Source organism: Macrosteles quadrilineatus, unplaced genomic scaffold, assembly GCF_028750875.1.
Source record: "Macrosteles quadrilineatus isolate MER2022 unplaced genomic scaffold, UCM_ALF_1.0 Scaffold_1__1_contigs__length_201487025, whole genome shotgun sequence".
Classification (NCBI taxonomy): Eukaryota; Metazoa; Arthropoda; class Insecta; order Hemiptera; family Cicadellidae; genus Macrosteles; species Macrosteles quadrilineatus.
Genome location: NW_026542594.1, coordinates 100,696,272 through 100,722,847, shown reverse-complemented (window position 1 = coordinate 100,722,847; position 26,576 = coordinate 100,696,272). Strand labels below are relative to the sequence as shown.

Below are 26,576 nucleotides of genomic sequence, written 5' to 3'. Positions count from 1 at the left end.
TATAAGACATTGTATTATTGTTTCACATAACATGTAAGAAACATTTTCCAAACACCACAACTACCGAGTAAATTAAAGTGTTGTCTTATTATATTATTTTAGTAACTTTCAATAACCTATCAATTAACTTTATAATAAAGTTTCGTTACAAAATGAATACAGTTATGTTTGAGCAATAGAAATATAGTATATTCATATTTCAACATTTGAGTATTTGTGACACTAATTCCACGATAAAGATCCACATCTCATCGTAGCTTTCATTGATGCTATAAGCGGAACTGTTTGTGCTATAACAACATTCAGTGTCATTATCAAACACAATCTCAATCTAATAAATAGATGGTTTCCATATGTAACTAATTTCATCTATTAATTAGACGAGATAAAAAATAATTTGCACTAATGACAATTTGCATTGAATCCGAGTACAGGGGGATCTTTAGAGTAATTTAATCATACAAAAAATCCACTATTTAGTTTCTTTATTAGAATCTACAAGAAAGGATCAAACTAAGGTTAGTTTTTATTGGATAAGTATGCTTTGTCAACAACATTAAATGAATGAGTGAGTATGTTTCATTTCTTTAAAGGCAAAAGAAATCTCTAAAGACGTGACGTCTAGCAATGTCAAAGAAATTCCAGCTATAAAATTGTCTCCTGGGAGGGTCATAAACCTTCAAAGGGCGCGAGAGGGCTACAAGAATAATTTTCTTCGTCAAAGCAGAGCGACTGGGCGGAGTCAGACGATCGTAAACACCTTCTGTGACACTCGTGCATTTGGCCCACGAATTGCCTTCCGTGTTGTTCACTTTACTGGCTCATATCCTTAGTTTATGGGCTCCAAACCTACTGTGGCCATTCTCCGGATTGATTTACACTCCTGAGACCTATATATATGATCTCTTGATGTTCATACTTCATGAGATGTTCACTTCGCACAGCATCCCATTCCCATACGCTATAATCACGTGTTTGAGACATTGTAACGACCCACGGCTGCAACCTATTAAATGATTCAGTAGTTTATTCAATTTTAGAAATCATAATTTGTTGATATTATAACTTAACATGAGGGGTATTGCGTGTTCAAATTTGGAATCGTAGATTCACGGTATTTACGGTATCTTATAGTTTAAAACTTGACACTAATAAGTTTTGTTTGGGTGCTGAATCGATCATAAATAGCTTTAATCACGAAAAAACCTTAATATTTCGTATTTTGAACAATAACGACAATCGTGACTTGGACACAGTCGACATAATGTGTACATTCAGCACTCGGCCGAAGTCCCCTCAACCGAAAACCAACTATGATCCAAGGAGTAGTTTTGCTAATATGATATTGAACAAGATTTGTCCACTAACCTGCTATTTGCAGCATCGCGTTCCTACTTCTGGCCACTCCCGCCGAGTTCTTGGCCAAGCACCAGTAGACTCCCGCGTCGCTCTCCTTGCGACCGTTGATCACCCTCAGGAAGAACAGCGACCCCGCTGGCAGGAACACCCTGTTGGCCGACGGCCTCACTGGCTCGCCATCCTTGTACCACTCTATGGTGGGGCTCGGGTAGCCGTCGGCCTTGCAGTTGAGGGTCGCAGGGTCGTGGCGCGGCACGCTGGTGTCCACGGGGTGTTCAGAGATGCGGGGAGGTCGGTACTCATCCCCTGCAACACCAACACGCGCATTAATACAGTACGTACCATCTCATCACATGAAATAGCTCCTAGGAATACTGGGATAATTTATACCCCCTTTTGAATCTGCAAGACTAATAAATTAAAGGCTAATGTCACATTTAAATAAACCGTAGCCACGGTTAAAACATCTGCGGTTAAAGGTGGAATTATTCAGTCTAACGTCATTCGCAAAGTCAAACCATTATTGTATTAATGTGGCATGCAATATTGTTGGTTTTTGTGCTTGGCTTCCCCTCTTATTGAGCATAAATTATCTAACACGAGAAGGGTTAGACTTTTGAATTGCAGTACTGTACTAACAATTATTAGTAATCACTAACTCCATAAAAATCTATTAACGTCTTTGAGGTGAGGTTGAGAAGTGAATATTCACTTGAGTCGATGGAAGGATGAGAATGAATCGATAACTCTTGTCACTTTGAAGTCACTTGATAAAGCAATCAGCCTCACTCCTCACTCCTCGATGTGACTTGTTTGTTTAGGGGAGACTTGAGTGTGATATTTGCTTCGTCTCGTCAGATCACAAGCACACCGCGCTAGATTTGTGAAGTCAAACCTATTGATAATGGCCTGTTAAAAATATTACTAAATTTTTAAGAAGTCGAGTATTGGTTGGTAAGGATAAGATCAATTCATTCGTGATGCTCACGTAAATACAAGTTGTTTTTTTTATAATGAAAATCGTTCCCCTTTCTGTGTGCAAGTATCCAATAATCGTTTAACTATATCATTAAGTTTTAATGTCCAGAGTCTAACAAGTTCATTGGTAATTTTTTTTTATCTTAGTTTTAAAACTGGAAATCACGTTTACGATGAACATCGTGACATTTTAAAGGAATATATGGAAGTATACGCAACAAACTATCAAGGCAAACTGCAGGCTCCACAACTAAAGCTGCAGCGAGCTGGGAAAGGTCCTTCGTGATGTTTTTAACGGAAATGAAATTTCAAATCCCATTTCCGGGGTGCAAATACGTTAGCTTCCGCTGATGGGGTTCGACGGGAGAGGGATATCAGCACGTCTCTAAACATAATATCGAATTAACATTTAGCAAATCTGGTACGATTTGATTAAGAGGAAAGTAGAAATTATTTACATAAAACTTATGGAAAACATGTAAATATCTTTGAAATTATAATTTGTTTGTGTATTAATACTGAGGTTACTATGAGGTTATTTATATTTATCCTTTACAATGCTCCAAACATACGGTTAAAGTAAGCTTACATGAGAGGACTGTTTGACATACACGAATGCGCAAAGAGAAGTTTTAAATACCAAGTTATTTCAAATATTTGATCAAAATAACAACGAGAATTCTGAAAAAAAAATACGTATTGTTGGATGTGAGGTATTTAATAAATAATATTTCATTCGGGGAAAATATTTACGTCTGATTCTACGATTTTTTTAATACTATTCAATACAGTTTGCTAAAAAAAACTTGAATTACAAATAAAACGTGATAGTTTTGACTAAAATATTACGTTTTAAGATATTTTATTTGTTTTATCTGAGAGCCTTTTTGTAGCATTCAAACATTGTATGGTCCAATCCCGTTTGTTGCTTCCTAATATAGATTGACAAAACGTTCTAAAAATAAGTAAACCCCTAATGTCAGAGACACGTATGTTCAGGATTACATACAATAATACGAGTACAACTGTAATGTCATGTCATTTACTAATAAATCGAAAGTTTATTTTTAAAGAATAAGAAAATACACAAAAGATTAGTTTACTCATGCAATTTACGACATGCAAAATTTACTTCACTTGCACTAAGTGTTCATTGATTGTTTTTAATGAATCCAAATCTTTTTGGGTTATGGTTGAAGTTATCAAAACATTGAAAAAAAGTTTAGTTATAGATTGTGTAAGATTAAAATCAATCTGTGCAGCTTGAAGAGCAACAAGCATGTGCCTGGGATGAACAAGAAAGAAATGCTGGACAGCAAGAAAATTTTAAGACCAACCTGGGATCTCAAATTGTTTTCGAGTGTAAAAAATATTGTTGAGTTTTAATTATACTATATAATACTGTTTTCTGTTTAGAAAGCAAATACAAATTTCCCTAAAATTCGCATTCTGAGTTGTTGATTCTGAAACCTTTTAACTGTTGCAAACGGCACCAAATCAACTAAACTTGTCAACAAGTAACTTAGTCTGTCACACAACACAAACACAAGACTTACACTCTCGACCGTGTCACTCTGAATTTGATTCTTTATTTAGTCACAAGTTTTTCACCATAGTAGTGAGATGATATGTCAATACGGTTGGTATCTTGGTATACAAATTAAACTACAGTTCTATAGTAATGCCAATTATCTACAACACCACGTACAATGGCTTTAAGGATAAACAATCCATTAAACATAGCACGTTCCTCGTCCCTGCATGAAAATGTACACATTTCGCTACAATAAATACATATTTTAATGTTACATGTAAAAATAAAACAAATCTGTTATTATAGGAGTATGTGTTAATTAATTTTGCAACGTTTCTGCTTGATAAGAGCAGTATTATTGAAAATTCCTTTAATACCTTATATCCTTTACACCTCGCTATAAAATCAAAACTCTATTCATTTCGTCATTGTTTACGTTAAGACTATAAACTACCACCAAAAGGTTACTTTTTGAAAGAATGAGATAATTTATAAATATTTGACACTTTAAAGTTAGCAGGAAAGATTACTGTGCTGGTTTTGACCCTGAGGTACTGGAGATGTGAGCGCTTCCCCAATATTTGGCCGCGCGCTTGTTTACTTAAATCCATGTTTCAGGCTGATTATTTACTCAAACGATGTAATTACTAACTCAAACATACACTTCAGTTTCATATCTGTGTAACCATATAAGTTATATCTCAAATACTGATTCATATATATACATATATATATACTGGTTTGTGCTTTAGTTTGTTTATGTTTTAATAACTCGATATATGCTTCATCGTGTAGTATATAGGTCGTACACTAAACGACCCTTCAGTTATAGAATTTACGCAACACGTTATAATAGAATACTTACTTAATCGTGGATTGTTGGTATAGGTCTATTCAAATAGTCACGAAATATCCTACAGCCTTTCTATGTTTTAAATGAAAGACACCATGTTATGTAGTCTTAAAACCACTAAGCATACATAAGGAGACTTAAAGCTCAATAGTGTGCATATTTTTTTAAAATTGTTATCAAACACATTAGTTTTTATCTTTGGATCTATTTACAATGGAGTTTTTATTATTGATCCTACACCGTTTTTTATTATGTTTCTACAAAATTTAATGGAGATCACCAAAATGACATTATCTACTCAAATCCTTTTACAGGTAATTGAGAAATTGCTGTATTAAGTTTAAAAACATGGTTATTTTTGAAAAAAAACTTAAAACAATTATTTGGGAAGCCAATTTTTAGACTTGGAACCTCTTATATGCATCATCACACTTCATTTACTTTGTTCTTACACCAAACAATTTTTGTCACACTTATTACCAATCACCCTGTATTGTATTACAACACTAAGCATTTTTTATGATAAAATATATCATGTGAGTAACTTACACTTGACAGACCTATAAATATTTGTCTGGGTAGCCGATTGATAATAGGATTGCCTTCAAATCTGAAGAAACCCAAATGCCGATTGGCTTTGTGCTATCAATTAAAATGCTAACTACTGAACAGGTCGACGTTAGACAGTAACAAGCCAGGGTTTGGACCGTTCCCTCTCAAAACATTGGTAGCGTTGACCAATTGACCAATAGCATGGATAGACACCGGGAAAAATATAAATAGCCTACTGAAAACCAATTGAATACAAAATGTTTAACTAACTATCGTAGCAAGAATTGTCTTTACAGTAGTATAATTTGAGATGTATTGCCACACTTTTCAATAGCAATGGGGTATCTTGTTTGGTACAAAACAAATCGACAGTGGTCTTCTTGTTTATACATTTTGAGTAATATGGACCTTCATATAGTATATAAAATAATACTAACCGTGTTTATAGCGTACGACGTACGTGTTAGGTGGAACTCGACGGCCAAAGGTATAACTCACGCTGTATATCACTTATACGAGACAACGATAGCGTGAGTACTATATGGGCCATATATTATAGCATTGTTGAGCAGGACTATAGACTCTCGGAAAACCAACACTATTGTAATAGCATGACCGTGTTAAATATTCATTGTGCTTGTAATGAATAAGTACTAATATTCATCATCATTGGCCCTCATGTGTCAATTAATCAATAATGTAATTTACCTCTAGATATTTTATGAAAATTTTAGATTTATTTCCTGTATGGAACATTAAATGATTCACAACCTAGCAGAAATGAGATGACCGTTTCAATATACTGTACAACAGTTATCCCAAGTTGGGGAAAACTGTCTGTTATAAGTTTATCCAAACACTAATTGCAAAGGTATGAATTACATTCTTTGATTTTTATGTCGAGTATATTTTTAATTGTTACAATAATTACAATAAGTTTTATATGTACCCATATAAAATATCGTTTTAGTTAATTAATCTATACATTTAACCATAGATAAAACATACTTGTGTTGCTTAGTCTAAAATAAATAGTAATGGGTTGCTTAGCTACCCAATGAATAATCGGGTTGTCGGGTGGACATGTTTAAAGTATTAACATAAAGGAGTTTTCAAATGTTAACTGTAATATTCCGATGGTAACGGCAAAGGTCATCAGATGTAACGGTCGGATAAACGACGAACTGTTATTTAGACATGCAAACATGCGATAGACATGTTCTCTTTCAGTAACTGATGCGATCTTTGGCATTGCCATAGACATGGAATCTGTTGTACGAGCATTTCTCACTTTTGTTAAACTATATTATACTTCTTACTTCAATCCTAACTTGTTTCAATAAAACTTGCTTGAAGAACGCAATTTCACTTTTTCAGGTACTAAACGTGATAGACGAGCAAGGTAATGCAGATTCAAACCTCTTTCTCAAGTGACTTAAAACTGAGGGTTACCGCAACCATACAACCAGAACCAATATACACTGCTGCCGTAAAACTCATGTGACTGACGACTGCAGTGGCCTCTCCTAGGATTTGTGTCCACACTTCTCTTCAGCTGGTCGGTCAACCTACTTGCAGTTGTTGCAGTCCAAGTAACTAAGCAGGCTTGGTTAACGCTTGAATGTGTCTCGTCTGACTAGCCGAGCATTGCACGACTCTGGATAAGATTAATGGCAATTCTTAACCATGTAGAATAAATAATGCCACTAATACTTTAACGCCTGAATACCCTAACAAATTGTTTTGAGCCATAACATTTTGTTTGGATTAATGTTTTAAAATACCCTGAGGAGTACCAACAATACCGCCATTGCAACATTTATGCTACTCAACATGGACACAAAGGATTATTGAACTATTATAATGAAATAAGAATTTAAAATTAATTAAACGTTTGATGCTAAGCTAAAGATTACTTCTCCCCCAACGTCGCCGGACACAGGCTCTCTACGGTCCGTGTATTCACTGTGGACCCTCCCTTACTTCCCAAGGGTCGTGTGGGTCTTATTCAAGGATTCAGCGTTCCATTAAATGGAGCCTCAGTAAGTCATAAACAGAATATGGACATCGCAATTATAGAGATTAAAAGGAGCACATCACTCACTCCTCTACTTAAAGTTGAAAATGCAGTTAAATCTGGAACAATAAAATTGACTTTTTATATTTATAATTATTGTAATTTATAACTATTCGATTATTTATTTAGGTTCAAGTTGAAAGATTAGAGGATCCCTTGTAACCACGATAAACACTTATAAAAGCAGTTATACACTCTCAATTAAGTGTTTTGTTTGTCTAGCAAGTGATAAATTACGAGAAGTTGGGCGTATCAGGAAGGGTAGAAGAGTTTAGCACTTAAGATTCCACATAATTTACATTGGTAAAGTATAATTATTGATTCAACGGTACTTAGATTTGATCAAAACTGTATTTGGAATCTCGTGACAGATTCGCTAAACAATTTTACTGCGTGACAGTATTTTGAAATTTAGTATTAATAAGGAGTACATTCTTGATATAATACGAAAATTTGATAAGGTAACTTAATAATCACAATTTTGTTGAAATTGATTTATCCTAAAAAGATTCAGTGGAGGTGTTCAGTGGGTATATGATTATAGATGTGGGTGATACAAACATATTTTACATTGTATGTAGAACTAATATCATATATTTTACACAAGACTAAGCTTTAACACCGCCTGTGGGTTAGGGGGAGATTATTCAAAGTGGGCAACATACACAAAGTTTATAACTACCATTACACGACATTATTAAATCTGTTACGATATTATCCTGTACTACCAACTGTTGTTTGTAAACTTTTTATTTTATTTATATACAGGACAAATTTAATTTCAACTAACTGATACCGACACTATTTATATTTGTAATGGTGTCGATATTTTCGTGACTCTTAAGGACGTTTTGCAGTAAGTTCCTGATAAACTTACAACTTGACTTCTGCTTGGTTGTGGTTCGAGTCATATAAACTTGCATATCCTAAACGATTGTAAAGGAAACCCAAATAACTATTAAGGCTCAATGTTTGCTGGTTTAAATGGTTATATTCGCATTTTAACAATTTAATATATCTATTCCTATTTTACCTAATTTTTAAAACGTTTAGAATTACCAAAAATCACATCACAATTAGCACATTCAAACACCATTAAGAATAGTAACTGCGTTAGCAGGTATACCATCGATACAATTAGTCGATCTACTACAGAAACGTTAAGTACTCAAATACTAAAAGTTGTTTACTACTGTGTTTTTCTGTTTTACTTCCTATGACATTGGTAGTAAAATCAATAGTTCTGTACCAATCTTTAACTGATTGATTTTAGCATTTTCACATTAACACAGAAAAAAGAGCTTATTGCATTACTTGTTTCATAGACAAATATTATTTAATTCTTCTTGTCTATGCTTGTTTTCTCATAAAGGTTCACCCAATACTGTTCTAGTAGTATCATTTTGTAACGTTGGGCTCCGTGCATACGGATAGTACAGCATGAGGAAAGATAGGATTTCTTAATCAAATACAATTCAATTTTCATAAGGGTTTAATTTAATTAAGTATCCGTTATGTTTCTATCTCAACGATGTATCAAATACTCAGACGTACTGCACTGAAATTAATTATTCAGTTTTGAGCAGTTGCTGGAAGGCTTAAGCCAGAGTGTAATCCCTCCGGCTGCCAAGCCACTGAGATGTGAGCGCTTCTCTAATATTTGCCCGCGTGTGTTGTTTGCTTCAACCTTTGTTTGAAGCTTAGTACAATATTTAATTTGCTAATGTAATTACCAACACATAGACACGTTGGTTTTGGGACATTCTGCAGACCTTTAGATTGAAGTTAGTAATGTTTAGAGTGCATTTGGTCATGACTGTTACACTTTTTAATTTGATGCTTAATCTTAGAGTGTCATGCAAAACAGTTATAAATTATGTAACTTAGTTATAAATGTAAAATAATATAACACTTTGCTTCACGGTTAAGAAATATTAATTTGTTTGTTTGTGTAAATTGATATGTTTATATTAATGTCATTTTTAATATAATAATAAGACTTTTTACGTAAACCTAAAATTGATAGTAATATTTATATCACAAATTTCAGGCTCTCTATGATCATGGCAAAACATTTACATACATATGGCCGTCATACGAAATTCCAAACGTGCTTTCGGAACGTTAATCGATCACTCAATGCGTGTGTAAACTTTATTCTTCTTATAGTTTACGATAGAATATAGAACATTTGCATTCACGGTCTTCGTGAGAAAACTCAATTCTACATCACATTTCTGTCACATAAAGTGAGAATCTTACGCCACGTTTTGTCAATATAACACTCAGAGCTTGAGTAAAACTTGCATGGCTGTGTATGGGAAATACTGTATTACTCAATGTCTCATCCTATGTTTATTGTCTCATGTATCACCTTCTTCGTTCCTAGTGATACTTTATACTTATTTACCCTTATGATACATTGATGTTAAACGTAATCAGTCTCTTATGTTAGTTACACACCTAAACATTGCTTTTACAATGTAGTTAAGAGGTAAACTTAACATTATATTAGTTCATAATTCAATGTAATAACGCAGTGTTAATTTAAATACACAGAATGGTCTAGTACCATATCTAATAATTTTTAACAGTTAGAATCAGGTGAAATCATCTGACATTTTTATAATACTAAAGTTAGTTTTTTATGTTGAAGAATAACATTTGGAAACCACTTTTTATCACTTATTTAGGGGAGCAATGTTGAAGCAAGGTGATCAAGGCTGAGTATAGTCCGATTTAAAAAAGAAAGTATTACAATTAAATGTTTTTTTCCCAAACAATATGAACATTAAAATTGTTCAAATTGTTCATATAGGACAAGTTATACCTATTTTTAGGCCTTAACTCAAAAGACAAAACTATTTGTCTCCATCCAAACATTATATTTATAAAATCCCATAAAAGTGTAATTTTAAATTTATATTTAAGACGTATCAGGACAGGATTGTAAGTATACAACAAAGTTGAGCCAAGGTGGTTGGGGATAAGCTAGTTAACCTTGGGGCGTACCTCGCCAAGATGTATTAATCTGGCTGATTACATTTCGTGATGTATCGGTGTTAAGAGACGCCATCAAGGGAGGGCGAGAGCCCGGGGCTGTCTGTGATGACGAGATGTTACAATGAGGAGCCTACACACTTCTCCGGAGCCATCAATACCTGCAACTCGTTGTCAGGTTTAGGCTTTCATATACCTAATAACTCGCTGTTAGTAAACTACACTTAGTAAAGTGACATCATTTTTGTTCCATTCTAACTGCTATTGTTTTTTCTATTTCATGACTTGTGATTTTTCATCATAACATTTATTGAGTTTTATTCCTGTTTATAATTATTTCTAGTAGTAGAATTCAGTCCCAGGCCAATTCTCGGTTAAGCGAAATGCAATTATATCTGCTGGGAAAATAGGTTTTCATATGCACCAATATTATATATATTTCGTGATATTTACAGTTAACCGAAAGCACTAATTGTTAACTAACCGCTTTTGTAAGAAATCTTATTTCACTCCATCATTAGAGAAAGAATTACAAGGTTTGCTAGGAATATAACAATAATTCAGTTACTGGAACTACAAATGTTTATATGCTAACATGAACACACAAAGTAATGCATTTAGGACAAAAAGGGATATCATTCTTGATCCATTGTTGTTCATAGGACGTTTTATAAATAATATCACACACACATTGTATCAGGACTTTAATAATGAACATTTATTAATAAACAAAACATATATAAGCATAATTAGTAGAGTGAATTTTTGACAGTCTATGTGAGTCTACTGAATCTACTGCAGTAGTAGCGAATTGGTAAGAACCATGATTTCAATTCTGTGACTCTGTGACCATTCTTTACTAAGCCACCAATCAATACCTTGTTTTCAATCAATACCTATTGATCCATCACGTGCAGAAACTTATCTCTTTGGAGTATCTTTGTTAAAAAATGTTTAAGTGTATTGCGAAAATTGTCCGAAACTGTAACAATTGGAGATTAAAGCGTTGGTTGTATGACATTTTTTGTTAGTTCAGAAATATTTTTGAGTATTATAAAACTAACTTCTAAGTGTGGAGTTAACTAATCTAAAGTCTTTTAAATCTTCAGAGCCGTTTCGCAGGAGGGCCGTAACTTAAAGTAAAGGACCATTGTCTTGAGATGCGGGTCTGGGGACTCCTTCCAGATTTACTGCAAATAGAACCCGGAACTTCTCCCTGTAAACCTGGGTAATACTAACTCGACCCTGAGGTTAATCCGTCAGATGATTTGATTATAAGTGGAAACAGTTCTTTCATTGACTATGTACAAGATTATCTGCAATTCATTACATTTATCGAAGTTTAATACTTCTTTGAGTTGTAAACTAATAACATAGGTAGTTTTTCAGGAATGTCGTATATTTGTGACAATGTGACCTACTGTATGTATAGTCCTCAGTTAATTATAAGAACAAGCATTGCAATAAATCATAGTTTTAGGCGTAAGACTAAATTTTCTCAAAAGTAAGTCTTAATGTAGTTTCCAACAACGGTTGTATGTTTAATTACAATACTATTTTAATAATAAATAGGGTTAAAATAATAGAAACAAAGGGCTGAATTTTAAAATATCTTAGAGATGTTAGCCATACAAGGGTTAACACTTATAAAAAAAAACGTAATTGTATTTTGTAAATAATTTACTGATAAAATAGTATTGGCATTTTATATTCCAGCTTTATATACATAAGAGTCATAAGCCTAACATGTTGCTAAATTGAATGGGACCAATGCGAATGCTACTGTTAACGGTTTTTGCAAATCCTATCTTGATAATAAATAAAAAGAGGGTATAAGCTTTTAAAACTAACATCATAAGCCTCAATGTAGCTAATAGTCCTTATTTCCCCATTATAGATCTTTAGTGTCAACGAGATTCTATAAATAATTTTTTTAATGTAGCCTATTGAACTCTAAACGTGATGATTTACAATCATCATGCTTTTCTTGTGACTGAAGAATAAAAATCATTCTCCACTTGCTTGGATTGACTAAGACACGTGCAAGAAGATTCGTACATTAAGATGAAGAATGACTCTTGTCACTTGAAGTGACTCGATAAAGCAATTAACCACACTCAACGACGCCGCTTCTTTGTATATCAGGGGAGGGGGGGGGGTGGTGTGGAGGGGTGGATCACTCCCTTGCAACGTAGACACACGAACTTTTTTTATTTATTTAATTTTCCTTTTAAACTATAAATACTTTAATTTAAATACACAGCTTCAGTACGTTAAAAAACAATTTACAAAAAAACTACATATTGAAAGTTATAGACATTTTTTGGCAATGCATTGTGATTATTGCAAGGACTACGATGAGAGAGAAGAAAAAAGGTGCTGGTAGTATTCAGAGTAATGACAAAATGTTGGAGCAAGGCATCTCGTGTATTATTGTAAGGCTCTCTCGCGAAGCAATCTCGGCACAAAATATTTTCTCTGGATATATTTAGTTTAAAAAATGCAAAATAACGCAACTAACTATGTAATACTTAAATTTAGGAAAACGATATTGATAAGAGCTAAAATACCTAATTTGAATCTAGTTTAGTTTAAATTTACTGAAAACAATACTATATGAATATGAACTGCAGAGCAAACAAACATCAAATACAGTATACTAAAATGACAGAGTTTGGTAGAAATTTTAAATCAGGTTTGTATGTAAATGAGCCTTTCATCAATTCGTCCATCCTAAAAGTTTTTTTTTTTTTTTTTAAGTGTGTAATAATAAAAAGTTTTACTGAATATTTGTTGATATTAAATATTTTTCTCACATTATTCTAAGGTGGAAATTAAAACTCCGTTATGCCATTTGAATGCGTGACGACGTTTTATATACTTTAAAAAAATACAATTTATGCTTTAGAATGGTTTAGACGATATTAAGACCTAATAAAGACCAAAGACCTTGAAATACAAATCTCACAGATATCTGTCCATAGAATGTGAGTAAGTGGGTGAACATAACTGTGCAAGCTATCCTGGATATGCTTCTATCCATCCTAGCACTCTGGTCTAAAGCATGGTGCAGTACCGAATGGCTATAGATCATAGGACTGTCATACAGGGCTGTGTGGGTATTTCGATTATGCAATTTATGTCACCAATTAAATCATACATATACATATACCATGTGTACAACAGTATTTCTTATACTCAAAACTAGTTTAAAATATGCATAAGATAATATGCAAACTATTTTTGAAATCCAACCTCAGAATATGAAATACAAACCTCCGACTAATGCAGACCTACCTGAAGACTACGAGATTAGCTCAATAACCTAGGCAGACAGCTTGGCAAGCAACAGATGCTTCTGACAGCGACTCCGTATTATAAAGGCTCCTTTGTTCCTAATATTAAATAATGTTCAACTTCAAAAGAACTGTCTGACTTCATTTCAAGAGATTTTAAATATTATTTTTCAATACTTAATTTGCGTCGTAATCTATATGCCCCAAACGTTATTCCAAACATAATTCAACTATATGATTTCAATACCATTAAACATTAAACTTACACTATTGTGCTATGATTCATTATTTAATCAGTTTTGTAATCATATTTATAGTAAACCCTAATATTTTCATTAATAGAGAGTATCCGAAATAATCTGAAGCTAATAAATTCTAAAGGATTAGCAATTGCAAAAACAGATTGATAAAGAAATCTAGCTAACATCTATTTGCGTTTAAAATTATTAAATGTAATAATTTGTCTGAAACAGTAACATAGATAAGTGAAATATTTTTACGTTTTATAGTTATAATATAAACTCAATGAGACTAATGGTTCACGCTTGTGTTGTCTTGATGTAATTAATTACACAGCTGACGACACCTGCGGGCTAGCTGGAAGATTCAGTTCATCATGCATAAAGTTTCACCATAACAATAACTTAATCCGTCGAGCGATATTGTTGGTTTTTGTGCTCAGCTTCACCCTCGGTGTTTGCGGAACAGATTAATCAGAGTTGGGGGAAGGGATGTCTTGTGATAATAAAAACAGAAGGTTACAAAAGTTTGTCAAAAGTTCAGGCCAAGGTTCTAGCAGTAAGCTTAGAAGATTTTCACAATAAAAATAAGTTTTAAATGTAGTTTTCCTACAGCCACCCGACAAAGTTGGCTTCCTTGTACTGTTTATAGTACAGAAAGCTGCCAATTGCTGCATATTTATACTTTGTCGTACGGTTTATACTTTGCCGCACATCAGGATTCCAACGAAACAACACAAAACAGCGTGGTTCTATTATGCACGCAATCCGTGTACGCTTGGAAATAGGTTGGCAACACTTAAAGATAATAATACTATGAGCAGCTGATTGACTATTATAACTACGATTTAACCTGTCATTTCGTGTTTATAGTTTCGGTATTTCTGAACTTTCTGGACTTTTGTTTTAAACGTTTTTAAACATTCATACGATCTTAATAAACAAGAAAATACCTTTAAAGCATTTTTTAGGCGCGAAAACCACTTCAAATTACAAAAACATACCGAACTGTATTCTCAAGTCGCGGAGCACATTTATTGCCGAGGAAAAATAGCGGAGTGACACGGACCGGGTACTACTTTCTCTAGGGCACCTATTTGTTTTGCCAGCTGAACCTAAAAACGTGTTGTATAAAGTTTGAAAGACTAATTATTTATATGCTTTATAGTGACTGTAGGAAAAATATAATGTGTAACACGAGTGAAAAAGGCCTTTGCTACACTCGAGATTATTCCGCACTCGCCTGTGGCTCGTGCATTGCTTTCGTGTGCAGCAAAGTGCCACTTTGCCCACTAGTTACTCAAATAACTATTTCAAACGGAAATGTGGAAATGAGGTTGGTGTTTTTAAAAACATAATACACCTATAAAAATTAAAACATGTTTCGGAGTTGTTTAGATTGTTTATTGTTAGTAAACAATAAACTTGAAAAAGTATTTGTTTTTAGACTATCGAATGTTGTGATGTTAGTTATTCGCCCTCTTTGGTGTTAAACCAATAAAATATAGTAATTTATCATGTATAAAAACTACGTTCTACTAACTGACTAATTATTACCATACTCTAAAGTAGAAACTGCGTATATTGAATGCGGTATAATCAGATAGAGCGGTCAAGTGATGATGGAAAAGAGATGTCGTCACTTGGACGTCAACAATCAGTTACTCTCGATGACGTCACTTGTTTGTCTTGAAGCTAAGAGACAGTTAAGTGGAGGAGTGAATGAGGTATGATATTTGCACTGGCTGATTGGAAGATGGTCATGATAGCCTATGTCCATTTTGCTTGTCTTTACGTGACATTTTAGTATACAAATTCTTTGCCTAGGTGGTGAAAAAAACCTTGGGAGCTTTTACATTTCAATTTATTTTAGAAAAAATTCTATATGTTCTAAATTTTGTAAATAAAAACTAAAATAAACTGTACTTAACTGTTGTAATTACTTGGTATTTAAGTGATGCATGCATTCATAAATCATTTGTCTCTTTATTGGGAATCATTGAAACTCTTGAAAAGTATTCTGATTTAGACGTTGTTACCCATTTAAGACTCTGGAACAAAAAGAATAACAAACTGCAGACCAGCGACTCAGAACACAAACACTAAAACCCCTCTCAAGACCGCGCTCCGCCTTCATCTCCCCGTCAACCAAACAACTTTAACAGTCAAGTGCAGAAACTTTACTCCTTAAATGCTACAACAATAACTTGAAAATTCTGCTTAGGAGCTAAGCTGATCTCATCAAGTCATCAAGAGGGCATTTGGTGCTAGTCTAATGGGTTATAAGAGGTTTTAGTGATTTAAACACAATTTATTGAGTACTTCAGTACTTTACTAAGTATTAAACCGTGTCATTTTATAATATTGAATAGTTTATCTTCAGTTCTAAAGATAATTTGAAAGTAAGGGAAAACAGGTTCAGAGTTCAGGCATAAGAGTATAGTTACATTGATCCCAATGTGACATTAATCAAGATCAGATTCATTACTTCGTAGAATATAATGTTAAGCAGTACTTTTAGAGGAGAGTAGAGCAAGCGATAGAGAGAGGGTGACGTTTGGCCTGAAGCATTCAGTGACGGAATGCTGGAGCGAGGCATCTTGTTTATTATTGTAAAGCCTTTTCATACTTTCCTGCTTCATTTGCTAAGTAAATATTTTAAATTTGTTTATTATTTCAGCTTTCCTTATTTTTATCTGTAACAAATTCAGTACATAAGTTTCAAAGACAATATAGTGAATTACCTTTTCCAATAATTGTGAACAGTGTTGTTAACGTTTTTTCGACATACAGTGAGAAAAAGGCAATTTTAAACATGAGTTGTGGGGCTGAAGTAGCTTTTTCTTCATTTAAGCAATAAAAGTAAGCTATAATCGAGGACATCACTGCAAATTTGTATAGTAGTTACAACCATCCGCTGATTTAGCCGAAAAATACTTCCGATTGTAGCATGTGTTATCTTGTCGTTATAAACTCTAGTGTATGTTATCATCGTGTTATGTTGGAATGGTTTCAGCAATAAAAAATAAACTTATTTCATGGTGAAGTAATAGATATTGCAACAAGTAACGGCAAAAGCTGTTTGTACGAATTAGCTAAAACAAAAAGGTAACCATTTTGGGAGCTAATTTATACAAAATAATGTACACAATTTACTTTTTTGAAATATTTTTCTTTAAGAATGGTTTAGTAAAACGAAACATATTGTTTATCTCACGGACAAAAAGGTTCTCCTCCACCCTCACATATTGTTAAACTTGAGCTCAAGCTCGAATTAGAAAAAAAACTTCTATAGTAGATATATTATAAAAAGAAAGATAACTCATGGTAGAGTCAGTTGGTTATATGGGGACATCCCAGTCTGGAAGGCATTACTAGAACGAGAGTAGGAACCGTAACTTAAGGTAAAGGACCATTGTCTTGAGATGCGGGTCGAGGGACAGCTTTCAGATTTACTGCAAATAGAACACCAAACTTCCCCCTGTGAACCTGTGTTAGAGGAAGGCTAAAGATATCGTGTTTGATGTAACTTAATGTACAACAAATGAAAGTAAAACCTATGTATTGTTATGGTGTAAAAGCAAGGGCTTACAATTAAGGCATGTTGACTCTGATGTTTCTTGTACAGTATTGTGATGTATGCCTCATGTGATGTTGTGGGACAAGGGAGCCCCAGGCTCCTTGTAATGACAGTGTGTTGCCTCTGATGTTTCTTGTAAAGTATTGTGATGTATGCCCCATGTGATGTTGTGGGACAAGGGAGCCCCAGGCTCCTTGTAATGACAGTGTGTTGCCTCTGATGTTTCTTGTACAGTATTGTGATGTATGCCTCATGTGATGTTGTGGGACAAGGGAGCCCCAGGCTCCTTGTAATGACAGTGTGTTGCCTCTGATGTTTCTTGTACAGTATTGTGGTGTATGCCCCATGTGATGTTATGGGACAAGGGAGCCCCAGGCTCCTTGTAATGACAGTGTGTTGCCTCTGATGTTTCTTGTACAGTATTGTGGTGTATGCCCCATGTGATGTTGTGGGACAAGGGAGCCCCAGGCTCCTTATAATGACAGTGTGTTGCCTCTGATGTTTCTTGTACAGTATTGTGATGTATGCCTCATGTGATGTTGTGGGACAAGGGAGCCCAAGGCTCCTTGTAATGACAGTGTGTTGCCTCTGATGTTTCTTGTACAGTATTGTGGTGTATGCCCCATGTGATGTTATGGGACAAGGGAGCCCCAGGCTCCTTGTAATGACAGTGTGTTGCCTCTGATGTTTCTTGTACAGTATTGTGATGTATGCCCCATGTGATGTTGTGGGACAAGGGAGCCCCAGGCTCCTTGTAATGACAGTGTGTTGCCTCTGATGTTTCTTGTACAGTATTGTGATGTATGCCTCATGTGATGTTGTGGGACAAGGGAGCCCCAGGCTCCTTGTAATGACAGTGTATTGCCTCTGATGTTTCTTGTACAGTATTGTGATGTATGCCTCATGTGATGTTGTGGGACAAGGGAGCCCCAGGCTCCTTGTAATGACAGTGTGTTGCCGGTGAAATGCCTTGTACTCCAAAGTCTACTCTATGTTAAAAATCCTACCTTTAATGCTAAACACACTTAGTATTAAGCTTTTGTTTTAGCTATGTACTAAGAAAGATATGTAATTTAAATCATTGTTTTGTTTACATATACTGTTTAAAAGGTATCTTAGGATGTCAATATATTCCTACTCCTACTATACCTTGTCTTTACAAAAATTATCTTATGCTTTAAAATAATAAAGATGGTTAATAAACATTGTAAGAAAATTTAAAACATACATTTTTTTGTGTGCTAGCCATACATTATAAAGTAAAACTTTAAGGGAATTGTATTTTAGAATGGAAGAGCCAGAGATTGATGTTGATAGTTAGTATCGAGCAGACAGAACACAATTGGCATCAGTGTCGTCAGTGACAGCAGCTGGTGCGCTGTAGACATCTGGATGGATTTACACAGACACTGACAGATTTACAGCGTCCAAGACCACCTCAAGCGAATGTGTCTTATATATCTGGCGTGTAAGCGGCATGTCTATTATTCACTGTGAATTACATGAAATTTCAATTATAATACTTTTCTAAATGTTGGGTTAAATTTGGTAGTATTCACGATAAATGAAATGTACTTTAATCAAACCAGTTCAAAATTTCTTTGGGTAAAAAATGTGGTGGATTTTGATTAAATCTACCATAAACAAAAAAAAGTAATTTAGACAGTTACTTGTTTATTGCGAAGATTTAAGTCAAAACAAGACATTTAACTTATTTCAGAATGTATTTAAGGTATAGGTGGATTATGTAATACAAATACTGCATGAATGATGTTGAACTAAATAGTTTACACAACACAACACCGTAGACATGTTTACGTACATAAGGATGTAAAAGGATAAGGTGTTGAATGTTAGATGTAGTCAGCTATATATAAACACAGTTGGGTAATTGAGTGGTTTAAAATGAGCAATAACAAAGTGCTGAAAAATATTTATTAAAGTACTTTAGGAAATAAAACGATCAGTTAAAAAAGTCGTTATTGCCAAAGAACGATAAATTCACTTTAGCTAATACAATTTATTACGAAAACTTATTTATGAAGGTGTTGATACAATCGCAATACTTATTCAAGAACTGTTAGGGTTCAATTCGTTTGTCATTGCAGTCATTAGCTTTGCCATTCTAAGTGACAGAGAACACGAAACTAAGTTCAAAGAGTCGAGGAGATTAATGGGGTTCTCAGACAGTACAACTTCCATTCATTACAATTTACAAATCTTAAACATGTAGAAGGAAAACCACATTACCATAGTTGTATGATATTGTTTATTAGTATTGAAATTGATTGATATTGTAAAATTGAATGAGTCTACGATAGAAACAAACAAGAAACAAATTAATTCACAATTAAAAATTGCATTGGTTGTAGTTGATATATTGTCTGAAACTAGTCATGAATGGTGATCACGATGTAACTAAGTTGATAAACACTCGTCATTTACCGATAGTTACTTTTTTCTTTGGCTATTTATTGATTTAGAGGAAGCCATAGTACATAGATGGAACGTATACAACGATATTTACGATGGAAATCTATGCACTTCTTGTAAAGAATGTTCTACGTAATCTATATAAATAAAATTAGAGTTTTGTCTGTACTTTGCTCAGAATTATATACTTTTAGGTTATTTTTACGTTTTATACATTAAAGAAGCAGAAACGAGTCTTAGCTCTATTTCTGTCTGTCTGTCTGTCTGTCTGTCTTTCCCTTTGTCTGTAACACTCAAGATGGCATTATACGCAATCTTCTCCGTGAAAACCAGAGTACCTATCAAGATCCAAGTCATTTTAATGTATTCACTGGATTGGCGAGAGTGTCTTTAGTGATTTAAATATAGCCTCACTACTTTGTAAATAAAGTTACGGACGTTCAAAAATGCAGTTTTGTGCGATTTTTGTCAAATTTTCGTTCAATTTTTATCTATATAAATAAAATTAGAGTTTTGTCTGTACATTGCTCAGAATTATACATTTTCAGGTTATTTTTACGTTTTATACATTAAAGAAGCAGAAACAAGTCTTATCTCTATTTCTGTCTGTCTGTCTGTCTGTCTGTCTGTCTGTCTTTCTGTAACACTCAAGATGGCATTTTACGCAATCTTCTCCATGAAAACGAGAGTACCTATCAAGATCCAAGTCATTTTAATGTATTCACTGGATTGGCGAGAGTGTCTTTAGCCATTAAAACATGGCCTCACTACTTTGTAAATAAAATTACGCACGTTCAAAAATGCAGTTTCGTGCGATTTTTGCCAACTTTCGGTCAATTTTTACCACATAATCATCTATGAAATAACAAACAGCTGTTCGGATCAAGATTATTTTTTTTCTAGCTGTCACTGATATGTTTACAAATGTTGTTTACAAATAACGCAATCATTTCCGATCACGTTTTGAAAGCAAATCCCAAACAAAGTGAGATTAAAAACGTTTTTCTTACATAACGGATTTAATTAATCGCAAGTCCAATATTATAGTGTAACCATAAATAAAATTAAATAGCTAGGCATCATCCAGATCAGGAACCAAAGATTATTTGTGTATGAAATTGTTCTTGGGTTTTGATAACCAGAAAGGAGACCTTGAATCAGTGTTGTATAGGACTGGGACACTTATAATGATCGTCGCCAATACCTAGCTTACAAACAAGGTTTCCACTCACTGACGGCGCTTCAATGGCGATTGTGTAAAGTGTTAAGTAAAAAAATCACAACTGCAGTGGGTGATTGTAAGTAATAGAGGTATACGGATGATGCTAAACTCGCTTTTCCAATGTGTCACTTTCTGTTTCTACTCACCGTGTGATGCAATCGCTGGACCATACAGCCAATAGGCCCATAGCCCATCTCTTGGGTACGTACGCCTACCTATTTATTCTATTCATAACAACCTTTTCGATGACGATCCTTGATTCGGTACTTTTCCATGGAATACAAGGCCTACCTACTTAAGAAATAAAGTTACAAATGTCCAAAAACGCAACACATTTTGTGATTTTTGTCACATTCAACTGACTACTATAAGATCCCCGTACGTAGAACGGGCACACAGCTAGTCACATAATAATCGTCTATGAAATAACGAACAGCTGTTCGGATCAAGATTATTTTTTCTAGCTGTCAATGATATGTTTACAAATGTTGTTTACAAATACCGCAACCATTTCGAATCACGTTTTGAAAGCAAATCCCAACCAAGTGAGATTAAAAACGTTTTTCTTACATAACGGATTTAATTAATCGCAAGTGCAATAATATAGTCTAATAGTGTAACCGTAAATGAAATTAAATAACTAGACATCGTCCAAATCGGAACCAGAAATTCTTTGAGTATAAAATGTTTCTTTAGTTTTGACAACCAGAAAGAAGACCTTGAATCAGTGTTGTATAGGGCTGGACACTGAAATGATCGTCGTCAATAGCTTACAAAAAAGGTTTCCACTCATTGACGGCGCTTCAATGGCGGTTGTGTAAAGTGTAAAGTAAAAAATCACAACTGCAGTGGGTGATTGTAACAGAGGTTTAACAGAGGAAGTGCTAAACTCGCTTTTCCAATGTGTCACTTTCTGTTTCTACTCACCGTGTGATGCAATCGCTGGACCATACAGCCAATAGGCCCATAGCTCATATCTTGGGTACGTAAGCCTACATATTTATTCATAACAACCTTTTTGACGACGATCCTTGATACCGGTACTTTTCCATAGAATACATGGCCTACCTACTTAAGAAATATAATTACAAATGACCAAAACCCCAACATTGTGTGATTTTCATCACATTTCCTTCTAATGTTAATAGATATACTAATCATTGTTTAGAGAATGCGTAATCTATTAAATAACAAAAAGTTGTTTGGGTAAGGTTGTTTTTTTTTCAAACTGACACCGATAAGTTAACGCTATAACTTTTTACGAGAAAATCCAAAAGCAAGAGATCAATAACCTCGGGACTAGATATTAATGTATTTAATTGGTCGGATGTACTATAGTTCTTAGGTAGGTTCTTACGTAGGTACTGGTTCTATTCCTTAGAACCGTTGGTAGCTGCTAGAATCATTTTTACGTAGATACCAACACATCACTGTAGTTTACAAATTAGTTATCGTTGGTGTTGCACCTTATTTATTAGAGCCGTCCGTATTCAATTTAAGTGATGTCTTAACTCTGTATAAGTTTTGCTTTTTCTGTCTGGATTCCAAATCTTAGCTTACCCGGTATGCTAAGAAAATGATAACCTATTTGAGTAAAACATTTGTTGGGCAAACCATCATGAATTGTTTACGCCTTTATATTGTTTATGTATCAATAGTTCGTGGCCTTTTTTGGATTGTTGTGTGTATGTCTGTTGGTAACGCATTAATGTCCTTATTTCTCAGTGTTTCACGGAATGGACAAGAGCACCTTTGATACTGAAAATGTCAACCGGAATAAAGTGTTAAATGGTGAGTTTGAGGTAGTACTTTAAATACGTTTAAGTTAACCGATGTGGAAAGTAACTTTCAATTATAGGCCTACTTTAGGGCTACGCTTCATGGATCTATAAAACTTTTTTTAGTTTAATCATTGGACATATGGACCATAACGATCCGGGTGACATTTAATTGCGAAGCATTTATTTTGACTTGAACTGTCAGATACTGTATTTGCGAAGGTTTATATATAATAGTTTTGCCAGCATATCTGCAAATATGCAAACTAACTGCTGTTCTTAATCTTAATATAAGAAGGTTTCAACTGACTACTATAAGATCCCCGTGCGTAGAACGGGCACAGAGCTAGTACAAAAGAAAAGTTATTATTGACTACACTCCCAAGGAAACTTCATCCTTACAAATTGTTTACGAGTAACAGAATTTCACCTTGTGAACCAACATTTGCTTTTGGCGTGTTGTATTATAAACCTGCCAACTTTACTGATGCACCCAAACCTCTTAATACAATTTAGGTACCGTACCTCATTTCAGTAGCTTAAAGGGGCTCCTTCGTGATTATAATAAAAAAAATAGTTCCTACAGCATTATTGAGCACAACAGCATTACGACTATCGATTCAAATATAATTGTCAAAAATATGAATGTGAATTACAACCTTCTTTTAATAAACATGGATTGGTAACGTAATGAACCTAAAAGAAATGTAATGTTAGTGTGCAATAAATAGGTCTTTTAAAATTTAGTTTTTAAAGCAAAAGACTGTCACAACATTTAGATTACAATTTGTTATGTTGAAATTAAGGCCTTCCAAAAACTCTGGCTGAAAAAATACAAATGTTTATGACTCATTGGACCAGGTATTAAGTTATAAACAAAAAACAAAAATTACAGAATACTTTTTAATGGTTTGCCAAAGAAATTGTGTTTTAAATGTCATTACACTCGCGCTTCCTTTACACAGACTCTTGTATAATCGTACAACACATAAGGAAAGTTACACATACATTAAATAATTGTTTCAATTACAATTTATACTTGACACATTACCAGTGATCGCTACAACCCCCAACCCTCCTCCCACAGCACTTGGTAGCGTGTTAAACGGATACTAACCTATTTCCCGCCCTTTTTTTGTCCCCAGCTCATTAGACAGAACTAATCTTTGTCTCTTAACTGATTATTTTATGCAATTATAAGTAAATAGCTCACTTAACAACTGGAACTTGATCAAGAAACAAACAGATCCAAATCATTCTTGGTAATCATAATGTATTGCAGAAAAATCACAGGAGTAAGTACAGCTATTTATTGTATTGCTTGGTCAAGCATGCAAATAGGTTTGAGTTATTTAAATTATTTATCAATAATTAAGTACGATTTTTCTGTTAAAGAATGAAAGAATCTCATCGTACGTCACAAAACTGTAATTTTTATTTTAAAGCTCATTGTTTTAGAAATCACAATTCATGGACCTTGGTGTAGTGTAGATTTATTAAATTAGTTCTTTGTGGTTAACTATATGATTAACTAAATAACATACGCAATAATAAGTATGATTAGATAAAATTATTTTCCAGATATCTAAAGGCATACATAAATGTTTAAAACATTTCAACTCAAGTAAATATGGTACTTTTTGTAGCTAATCTTCGTATAAAAAGTTACATTATAAGTGGGGAGAAAGTAACGATTTATTTAGTGTGATTTCTGGATCAACAATAAAATAGAATGTAAGAGAACAAATTAGTTTTGTTAAGAAACAATCACTGCCTTTAGTGACGTAGAACACGAACTCTCAATTTGGGAAGTTGGAAGTGACAAACAATTAATGAGGCTTTCCGACAATGATTACTTCCATCTACTCGTCTTGAAACCATCGTTCCACTGAAAATACTGAAGATATAGGTACTATCAACACATTGGTAGTGTTGGTTAAAATTAGGTAAATTATACCAAAATTAAATCACCTGATATTAAACACAATTGTGTACAAACATGGGAAGCAAATATCACAAATATTTACGTTTACTTACTAAATTAATTTTAAAAAATTGCCAAATATCATAAGTGTTGTATTTGCGAAGTGTCCTATTACGTCCTATTTCGTAAAAAAAAGAAAAACTAAATAATGAGTCAGCTTAAAAAAAAAAACACACATTCATTGATAAAGTACAAAGTATTTTAGTTTGTCAATATGCATTGGGGCTTATAAAAAGGTAGGATTAAAAAGCACCTACTACAACTTTTACAAATTGGTTACTGTAGTTGAAGGTTTTATTGTTGCGTTTATGTGGTAAGTTAAATTTTAACAATCTAAACCTATTTGATGGGTTCATAGTAGTTTGACTAATTTTAAAGTCACAAAAATCAACATAGCCTAATTAAATATAAAAATAAAAATTGTAAAAAATCAAGTTCTACACAATCCGAGTTAATTCACTAAGGCTATCTAATGAAACTGGAATATTAAGTACCATCAGGTTTGGCCGAGAAAATCCAAACTGTATTTGAACATTATTTTTCACCACACTATGATGTTCTTGGCTGTATTACATACGTTAATTGGTGGCTGAAAGTTACGTTTTGCTGGCCATGCCAGCTGTCATCGTAATTTGGGGACCGAGCAGGTTTTTACAGGCCGGGGCCGCAAAATCAGCTGTCCGCTACTTACTTAAAACATTAATGCATTTTAAATACACAATCAAAATCCATAGCACTGCAATAGAATTGTGTTATTGTCACTGTTGCCTAGCAACTATTTATTTTTATTTTTGCTGATTCCTCAAATTATTTCTTCACATAACCTTAAAGTTGTAGTTGTGTTGACTATCAGTGTGCATTATTATAGTGGTGAATAGTGGTAATAGGAAATAGTGTGGCGAAAAATAGCGTTCGAACCACGGACCGAAATGGTTTTGCAGCTCTCGATCAATTTAAGTTCTCGACTTCGTCTCGAACTTAAAACCTATCTCGAGCCGGCAAAACCTCATTTTCGGCCCTAGGTACGAAATATACTATTTGAAAAGAGTAGGATATTGAGTATGGGTTTGTAATATCATATGGTAGCTTCACAAAACACTAACTTGTGAAACGAAGAGAGATTTTGAGTACAATATCCCATGGTTTGCCGAACTATTTTTTAAGTAAAACAATTTAAACCCCTACACCTGTTAAATTATCTTGTCAGCCTTGTAATTTAGCTGTATTGAGTGTTGAAATAAAAAAATGTGTTGGTATAAAGTGAAATATGTTCAAAATCTAATAAAATAAAAAAATAAAAATTTGAGCTTATCTTGGTAGTTTAAGTTCGCTAATCATTTCAACCCTTATCTCATAGTGTGTGATATATGTGTTATTTGAGAAAACATTGGTTTGATAAAATGTTGTAGTTGTACTATTGTTCCTCATGTTTGCAGGTAAAATATTTGGCATAACGAGGCATAACATTCGTAAAAGGTCAAGCTAACTAAGTTGAACATGTTTCCCAAATGGTTTGGCACAAGCTTAAAAAAAAAAACATAAATGATCGGTATTTGACTATTTCCAATCAGACTTAATCTGATAAAAAATATAAAACTTTTCAATTTGAGAAATAATGTAAAATCCAGACCCATTATTATGTATGAACTTTATGTAAACGCTTACATCCATACAACAAAACAATACAATCT

General features: G+C 33.8%; 1 protein-coding gene across 1 annotated transcript in view; it reads right to left on the bottom strand.

The window, feature by feature from the left end:
• Window positions 1-26,576, bottom strand: part of LOC128998336 (roundabout homolog 2-like) — a 281,028-nt gene that overhangs the window by 109,414 nt on the left and 145,038 nt on the right. Inside the window, exon 2 of the mRNA XM_054424476.1 lies at window positions 1,369-1,665. Within this exon, the coding sequence (XP_054280451.1) occupies window positions 1,369-1,665 (297 nt within the window). The remainder of the gene's footprint in view (window positions 1-1,368; window positions 1,666-26,576) is intronic.